Source organism: Perissodus microlepis, chromosome 3 (genome assembly GCF_051167445.1).
Source record: "Perissodus microlepis isolate ML-2025 ecotype Zambia chromosome 3, ASM5116744v1, whole genome shotgun sequence".
Lineage (NCBI taxonomy): Eukaryota > Metazoa > Chordata > Actinopteri > Cichliformes > Cichlidae > Perissodus > Perissodus microlepis.
The window spans coordinates 39,468,872-39,478,228 of NC_140463.1; the positions used below are offsets into that span (position 1 = coordinate 39,468,872).

Genomic DNA, 9,357 nt, shown 5'->3' on the forward strand with positions numbered 1-9,357 from the left:
AGTATATTTCTGCATCTACAAAAGCAGCAACATTAAAGAATGTGACTTTTTTTCCAGGGCATATCTAGTTCCCCCCATGTGACCGGTGGAAAACGCTTGGTCTCTCTGTCTCTCCCTCGCCCACTGGATTCCATTACCCTTTAGCCAGCAGAGCTGCTGGGGGTAAGAGGGTCAGATCCAGTTACTGGGAGAAAAACTCTGTTGAGACTGTGAGTGGTGAGAGATAAACCGCTGATGAACTGAACAACTGTGCTCGCCGCGTTGCCTGCCAAATGTATACACACAATACAGTAAGACAAGACATTTTTGGCTCAGCGGCTCTATAGTCAAAGGGCTTCCTCCTGCCTCACAATCCTGAAATTCACATTTTGATCTGGTTTAAAAGAATATCTGGGGAAATGTTTGCACACTTTACTCATAACTGTACTTTTGGGAAGTGAAACCCACTCAGACTTCATCTACTGATCTTCTGTGTTGGGATGAAGGTCTTTCATACGGCAGTGTGTCCTTTTGATGAGGACATTGTACACTCTGTGTTTGGGGTGAGGTTAACAAAAAATGGATTTGAGATGAAAAAGGGATTTATTTTCAGCTTTTGCCTCAAATTTTCAAGCTAGTACCGTTGTGTCAATACAGCTAATAAAATTATGAATAAAGTTACTTTTTTTTTAAAAAAAATCTGTTTTTAAAGGGCCCACATGAGAATCTGGGACTGTTGTGGAGGGCCACCATAATAAGTTCACAAAGAGATAAACTTGATACTGAACAGTAATGAGTTCAGCTTATTGGTGCAGTCCCAGTCTATCAAGTGACACATTGGGAATATTAATTAACCACCCCTTCTTTAAAGTGTGTAGTTTAACTTTTATTTTTTTCTTTATTCGTTTACCTTATTGATTACAAAAATATTTTGCGTTTTCTGATCAAACAGCAATATGAAAACTCACGTGGCCTGGTTACAGGCTTAAACATAGCTCGAGGTCTCTCTCTATAATAATAATGAAACAGTCATAGATAGCTTATTAACATTTGCTGGTGACCCACAATCTACCAAACAGGTGGCTGAAGCGTTGAGTGCATATTAAAACACGTTTCGGGTGAAGTTAACGCTTTATAGCCCTTCTTTAAAACGAATACAAAAACGTTACGGCGTGTTATCTTGCCCACGTAGCAACACAAGAAATACCCCCCAAGTATTGGTCAATGAATTTATTTAAATGATATTTCGCAGCCAATCGGAAAGGAGCTGTGTCCCGCGTCCAGCGCCTGATTGGTCAAGCCCTCTGGTCAGCTGAGTAGACGAGGGTATAAATAACCCTCAGAAGTTTCACCCCGTTGCAGTACGTCTGACTGTCAGTGTGTGTGTTTCTATATTAATGTGTGTGTGCGAATTTATTCATGAGGAACCGTCTAAATTAAGTTATTTTGTATTAAATAATATTTAAGGTGAGTCGTTTAATGCTGCGAATGAGTGTCTTTTAAGCTAGCAGTTAAGAATTGAGGGGTTTAATTTTTTATTTGTTTAGGTTTTTTTACGGCTTTTTGTCGTTAAGGGCTACATTTTGAAAGTCTAAAGTCAGTTAGTCATTTGTTTAAATATAGCTTAAACCATCCGCTTGGACTGACACAATGACGCTACTATTTTCAGGCAGCTTTTCTAAAACTACGGGAAAACGGCCGACTCCAGGAGAAACAGGCTATCACCATGGTTGCTACGAGCACGTTAAAGCCCAAAAGCAGCGAGTGTGTTTCAGAATTGGCGGATAGAAGATATGACCACGGTTGCATTGATGCAGGTGAGCTTACTAGTGTTTTCTTTTTGTTTGTGTAGCTAACCTGCTAGATGCTGGATACTTCTAGTTGTGCGCTTGTTTATCCCTGTGTGGTGCATGGCTGCAGCAGTGGGGAGGAGGAGGAGGGGGCGGGTACAGATGAAGTCATCCCTTCAGTTTGTCTGCGAAACAGCAGCCCACGATTAAAGGCAAGTCTGAGGCTGTCTTTCTCTGCACATTGCTACAAGATTGTGCTGCAGAAACATGATATTTTGTGGGTGTGCAGCTCAGACTCTTGAGATGGTATTTCGTTTTTAAGGGACTGTTGACACATTCACACAAGGCAGCTGAAAAGCATACAAACACAGACCCATTCCTTCAGTCATTGGTGGAGTTGAAATCTTGTGATTTGTCCCAGTTGACCTCATAAAATACCTTTCAATTTTACTGCAGCTGATATGATTAAGTCAGGATTATCCAACCTTTAAATGTTTATCTTGCCTTGTTTTCCCAGGACTGGACGTCTGGTTAGACTGCTTAGATGAGACCCAGAGGACCGCAGATGCCACTGAGGACAGAACCTGTCAGCAGCTGGCAAAGATGTTTGAAAACTGCCTTTCGCGGGCTAAGAAGACAACGCTACACTGCTCCTCTGTGCTGGTACCAGAGAAACTAACGCGGAGAATAGCTCGTGAAGTCGTGCGGCTGGCATCTTGCGAGCCCTGCGGTCTGCGCGGCTCTGTTCTCTACGTCCACCTGGAGTTGGACAAGGGATGCAAGCAGCTCGAACGCATCGTGTACGATGCCACCGTGGTGCCTACATTTGAGCTGACTCTTGTTTTTAAGCAGGATGGCACCGCCTGGCCCAGCCTGCGGGACTTTCTTTTTATGGGAACCTGCTTTGCGCCGACCTTTAGGCACGCACTTAAACTGAGTCCAGGTTTCCGTCTCGTTAAGAAAAAACTGTACTCCTCCTCGGCAGGTACCGTGATTGAGGAGTGCTGAACTTTTGTAAGAATTGGGGATTTGGATATTGGGTTTCCTGTTGGGAAATGCACTTCTGCCCAAATGTAAATGACACTCCAGTGGTGTCACGTTTTCTACAGTGTTTTTGTACAGCGCAGTGTTAACTATTAGCCAGTCAGCTTTGGATGTAAAGCCAGAAGCTTGTGCATCAGAAAGCCTGATTGTTCTGATTCAAGTCTTTTTTTTTTTTTTCTTTTTTTTTTTTAATCAGCAAAATTGTAATGTTCTGGGTGTTTGTGTGTTTTCTAACATGAGTTGCTCAAACACCATTTGAAGTTGTACTTTTTGCAGATGAATGTAAACCTATCCCAAAGTGTGAGAGGGACATACTGTCGGGTACACTTTTCTTAAAGACACTAGACACTTTCTTGAGGCATCTGTGTGTTTCCAGATACGTTGAACGCTCAGCCACAGCGAGCACACAGAGGGCTGAATAAGAGTCTGACATTTAGTCTTTTGGGGGCCATATTCTGGTTGTGTGATGCTGTATTTAGGGCTGTGATTGTTTTTAAGACTATATGTCTTGCGTAGATGCTGCTGTCATGGTGTGGGACTTCCCACACTATAGGGGAATATGTGGATGCCTTAAATCTCACGCACATTTTTTTTCACACAGCTATGTCACAGCTGCGTCTCTTTCTAAATGTTTTATTGCATTTTTATTTTTTTTTACCCCCCCTCCTCCGCCTGATGCACCTTTTCAATGCAGAGACTTTATAAATTATTAAAGGATGGTTCGCCCAAGTGATGTGTATTTGTTTTAACAATTAACTTGTTTAAAAAAAGTCTCAAATCCCCCTCCCCCTTTTTATTTTTTAACTTTCCATTGTTTTTCAAATTTGATGTTGAAACAAACTGAGTTGTCTGTTTGGACAATAAAATCACTTTAATGTTCATTTTTGATTCCACGTGTGCTCTTTTCTCCATTCTTATATTGCCATGGATATCCTGTCATGGCAAAGCCTGCTAAACAGGGATAATTCACCTTTTAGACACAGCAACAGGCATTACAAGATGTTGACAAGAATGTGGCACTTACTTGATCCTTAAAAGCTTAAAAATGTAATTTGTTCTGCAGGCTTCCACATGCCACTCTCCTGACTGCTCATAAAGCTCACTGGCTGCCACTGTGTGTACCTGCAGTGTTTGTGTGACATTTCTCTCATTGTCTTGAATGGTTGGGATTTTAATAAACTTGTGAGAAATGCGAGTGAGATGAGCAAAAGATTATGAGACTCGTGTGGTGCATGACAAGATTCCTCCCAGTTTTGCTTTAATAAGGAATTACTGTCATAATTGTTTACAACTTTTTACATTTGTGTAAAAAGTTAGTTATGGCAACACGCCGGTCATGCTCAAGTGGCGAAACAGGCCGCAGGGGTTACAGCAGGTTAATGGCAGAGTCACATGATTTTGTGCAAGATGCGCTGCATACAGTCCTTGTGCAGGACAATGAAGCTCTGATCGTCTGGTTGGCGTCACACGTAATGACCTCTGATCCCGTTGCTTTGCTGTGCTAATGTGGGTCAGCGGCGCAGATCTGAACTGCGAAGCCCATAAACACAAAAGATCCACAAAGAATATGTGCTATACAATTCATCGCTATGTTTAATATTTCTATAGATACACTATCAGTCACAGGTTTGGACACACTTTGTCATTTAATTGTTCTTCTTTATTTTATTTTTTTACTTTATTTTTTATGTAGCAAAGAAAATAACTCTAAATATGTTCATGATGTCTTCAGTGAGAATCTACAATGTAAATAGTCATGAAAATAAAGGTGTCCAAATTTTAGATTGATAGTGTACCACGCTTGATTATTCATGGCCGGAAAAAACAGGTTAAATTGAAGCCCAAGTTACAGTCTAATTTCCTCCTGTCCCCATTGTTATATAGATTTACTTTAGGCCTTCTCATTCCACCTACTGCATCTTACAAGGATCTTTGTCAATAAGTCCCTTGCAACATTAGCATTTTCCCCTGATTTATGGTCCTTGTCCATGAAAAGGCAGAGTTGGCAAATCCTCCTACTGAGGGAGGCTTTGCCATAATATCTTGCCTCATGGAAAAGTACTGAGGCCCTTGTCATGCTGCTGCAACCAAAAAAGAAAAAAAGGAAAATCTTAGCTGCACTGTACTGGCTCGGCAACTTGTTTGCTGGAGCTAGTAAATCTGCTTGTGGTGCTCGATATCCTCGGTGTCAACATGATTCATCTCACCCCTGCGCAGCGTGAGTTACATTGACGGTTGTGAAAGGGGTCTTTTACCGCCACAGCTGTGGAGTCGATCACACCGATCAGACAGATGCATACTGCTTACCCTGCACAAACAGCCTACAGATGTTTATCGGCTTTTGATGCCTCTCCATCCCCACGGGCTTATCCGAGTTACTGGATAGGCCTATTTGTTCCTGACTCCTGAGAGATGAGCTGGGCTTGATTCCATATTTCCTCCTGACCCGTAGAGCAAGGTCTTTCTGGGAAGATGGAAATCTGATGAACTTACTAAAAGGAGAATGCATGCCACTCTGGGACCCGGGGTTATCTTGTAATGCAGATATGTTTATCTGATTGTTTGTTTATGTTCTAAGTAAACAATACCTTTTCCCTATTGCCTCATCATCTTTTGGGTATGTCAGTTCAGAAGCAGACATAGCATAAACATAGAAAAAAAAAACAGGAGGCCCTTCTTACATTGGTCAGTATCCCTATTTGGAATTAGGTAATAAGTGATTCTGGATCAGCTGCCCTGTGATGCCGCAATATTTATCTCACACCAGGAAACAATAAAATTCTTGAAAGTTAGACGATAAAACTTAATTTGAAAAAATGTCACTATATGTTCAGCTTTGTTTGCATAAAAGAGAAAAAAAGAGCCCTCCATCCGAAGAAAGAAGAAGAACGTGTTAGGTGGTTGGGTTGAGTGTTCAAGCTCATGTTTACGAGTTTCATCACATGATGTTTGGGTATCAAAATACATATCTTTAAAACACTTGACTCTTGCTGCCATTGGAGCAGGCAGCATGTGATGTTCAAGAGGGAGATGTTAAATCTGCTTTGGCCTGCAAAGTTTCAGTGGCTGTAGGATGTGCTGTGCCGAGCTTAATTTAGCCTTAAAAGTAAGAAGATAGTACAGTGACTGTAGAAAAACACCAACGTTTGCAGCGCTTTCTTTTTGGATTAAAAGTAGACATTTCTTATCAGCGCTGTGTGGCATGAGATATGTTTATTTAGTACGAGTCCTGCCTAGTGTAATATCCTAATCATCTTTTTCTGATGTATCTGAGGGGGCTTCAATTTTATTACAATCCATGACACAGTATTAAATGTAGGATGACGTGAAGACTCCAGCGACAGTTTCCCTAATACTTAAACTGTCTTCACGTCATCAGATCTTTGTCTTCTCCATGCACCTTGGAAGTAGGTGAAGTTGTGCCATAAAAATTTATTGGACATGTAATGTAGATCTAAATGTAGAAAATGCCTGGTGAGAAAAGTAATTTTAACTTTTAAGGACAGTATGTATGGTAGGACCGATTTGATGGATTGCTTTACAATGAATGCATTTCTGTTTTGGGTTATTTTATGCTCACATTTCCTCCATTGCCATGAGTCTGTAACACTCCTTCCACAGTTACATGAAGGTGCTTATGAGCTGCAGCTGAACTAGTGAATATGTGTCGAAAGCTTAGCCTCTGAATGATGTTAAACAGGTTATAAATACGTGATTTACAATTTGTACCTCGAGGGTGTAATAAACTGTAACGAACGTACAGGTAGTACCTTCCCATGTGACGTCATATTTCCTTCCTACTGAGATATTTGATATTTCGTTGTGCAAGGTGCATTATTTTGAGTAGTGAGTGAACCGAGATTTTAAATAAACTCTTATGACTGGTCTTGGATGTAATGAAATAGCCCCTGCAGGCACATGATGCACAAGTTTAATAGCAGTGCAGGACTAAAAGAAATGGATATTTTGAGATGTTGCTATGCTATTTTCAGTATGCGGACTGTTATATAAGTGTCACTACAGTGTTTATGTGGCGGCTGTGTGTGACCTTTGTAGGACACTGCCTCTGGAAGGTTTGGAGATGACAGTTCCTCCATAACTAATGAAGCCCCCCCGGCTTCAAGCACAGATTTCTCTGGCATCTCGCAGGTGGCCGTTGTCTCACTTCTGACCTTTTATGGCAGAGCTGATAGAGGTTGGTCACCTGGGTCATATCGCCCTCATAACTGTGGCCCATTGTGTTTATTAGGAATTTGTGCTTGGGAACAAAGATGTAGAGATGCATGAAATTGTTTGCAATATGAAGAGAGCAAGGAAGATTCAAGTGAATAACTGAATGAGTGCCCATTAACAGATGCCCAGTAGATATATAAGCCTTCATTTTACACAAAGCATTTTTTTCTGCTTTTAACATACAAAGCCAGAGTAATGTGTGCAATATAAAAACTTTGTGAGGATATGTGCCAAGAATAAAAATACCTCGGAAACCAGAACTAAAGAGGCAGTCTGACCCACAGGACGTGGTTGGGGAGCATCTCTCATGTTTTTCACTAGAAATTATGGGTTATGGCTGGGTTGCGCTGAAATTAAACAGGAAATGCTTTTGGCATCACTGATTTTCATGTTTTGTCGCCTTCCTTAAAAAAATAAAGTTAAAGATGAGTAAAGCAAAGTTTATGCCAAAGTATATGAGAAGTAGTTTAAATGATGTTTCAGTGGACAAAAATCAATAATACGAATGCACTGGTTTACTTAAAACAGATGAGAGTATCCTATTCTTGTCACCGTCTGGCTGGGGCAGACTGTATGTGTTTGCAAAAGAGGACTCAAACGCAGACCAAAAACTGAACGTGGCGTGGATTTAACAAAAAACAAGCCGTTTATTGAGGCTAGCAAAGAGGGTACAAACAAAAGGGCATTGGTGAAACTAAACAATAACCTAAACTGGGTGAACTAAAACTAAACATGAAAAAACCTTAAACATGGTAAACTGACATAGATACCTGAAGTTGTGACATGGATGAGCAGACGACCTGACAAAGAATGACTGAGAGCACACGGACTAAATACACACAGGAGGATAATGAGGGAAGTGGGAACACATGGAGAAACAGCTGACACATGAACATAACGATGTCACAGTGGAAGAGTAAAACTAAACACGATGAACACAGGAACACCAGACCTCTTCAAAATACAACAGGAAACATACTGACTGAACTCTAGACATGTAAACTTAACAGCAACTGGGGAGACGGAACATAGGAACCTGAAACATGGTACAAAAACGTCACAGTAGACACAACATGGAACACAGGGAAGCCATATTACAAAGCCAAAGAACTAAACCTATGATAACCATAACTGAGACCTAAGGAAACAAGAAACAGTACAACAAAGGACTCAAAACATAACCCATAATATAAAAACACGAGATCTCTTCAAAATAAAATAGGAAACATAATGAGACGCAGACATGACAACCAGAACTTGACAACGTAAGACACAGACATGAAACACATGAAGAGCAGGGGAGACTTAACATGGGTTGGAAACACAAGGGGGAACTAATAAGCAAATGAACATAGGAGACCTAATGAGCTTAAACATACTATAAACATCAAAATGAACTAAAACTCAAAACACTGGGTCATAAGACCCAGGATCGTGACAATTCTTTTTAAAAAGAACATCAACATCAAGCAGACCGATTGAAAAGAATATAAATAATATTATCACGAATTGCTAATTACTGTCTGAGAGTGTGTTGGGGTGGTAAAGTGGTCACAACCTCTTTAGATTTATTAAATCTGTGTATTCACCTGATCAGCATTTAAAGTCTTGTTGTAAAATAAAACCTTGCCAAGGCTGGTTTCTTTTTTCAATACTGACTGCATTACGATTGAAAATAATGAATATATGAACGTTGAACTGAAGGCTCTTGTCCATGCACAGCAAAATCTCCAGTGTTAAATTAACACTAGAGAGTGTCTATACGGGTCCACACCTCTGAGTGTTAAATACAACACTGTTGAGTGTTAAATTAACACTTTTGACAGTGTTATATGTTTAAAAGTAACCTAGTCAGTTTTGAAGATTAACAAAGACTAACACTGAGCAGTGCTGATTTTCTAACACTGGAATATTTCTAACATTTTGAGTTATTTTCCAGTGTTAGAAAATCAGCACTGCTCAGTGTTAGTCTTTGTTAATCTTCAAAACTGACTAGGTTACTTTTAAACATATAACACTGTCAAAAGTGTTAATTTAACACTCAACAGTGTTGTATTTAACACTCAGAGGTGTGGACCCATATAGACACTCTCTAGTGTTAATTTAACACTGGAGATTTTGCTGTGTGGCTGCTATATTTAACCTTTATCTTGTTGCTTGGCTCATATTGTTGAACAACTGTTTCACCATCCTTTATAGCAGACCTTCCCAAAGTGTGGGGCCCGCCCCCTGGGGGGGGGGGCGGTATGAAAAGGGAAAAAAACAATGCTTGGACACTGCTAGCACGGGCTCCCACACAAACGCAAAGCAG

General features: G+C 40.5%; 1 protein-coding gene across 2 annotated transcripts; it reads left to right on the forward strand.

The window, feature by feature from the left end:
• The first annotated feature begins 1,316 nt into the window (after positions 1-1,316).
• LOC146391438 (DNA damage-inducible transcript 4-like protein) lies at positions 1,317-3,694 on the forward strand. 2 transcript variants are annotated; one of them, XM_084924402.1, is made up of 3 exons: positions 1,318-1,446; positions 1,649-1,796; positions 2,287-3,694. In XM_084924402.1, the coding sequence occupies exons 2-3, from the start codon at positions 1,706-1,708 to the stop codon at positions 2,775-2,777; spliced, it is 582 nt and encodes a 193-aa protein (XP_084780528.1). In that variant the 5' UTR covers positions 1,318-1,446; positions 1,649-1,705; the 3' UTR covers positions 2,778-3,694. The 2 variants fall into 2 exon arrangements, with proteins under 2 accessions (XP_084780529.1, XP_084780528.1); XM_084924403.1 differs by having other exon boundaries at positions 1,317-1,796.
• The last annotated feature ends 5,663 nt before the right edge of the window (positions 3,695-9,357 follow it).

Bases quoted from the DNA above. Each gene is read 5' to 3' on its own strand.
- LOC146391438 (XM_084924403.1), top strand. From the start codon at position 1,706: ATGGTTGCTACGAGCACGTTAAAGCCCAAAAGCAGCGAGTGTGTTTCA. The intron at 1,797-2,286 runs GTGAGCTTACTA...TTGTTTTCCCAG, and splicing joins CCACGGTTGCATTGATGCAG to GACTGGACGTCTGGTTAGAC.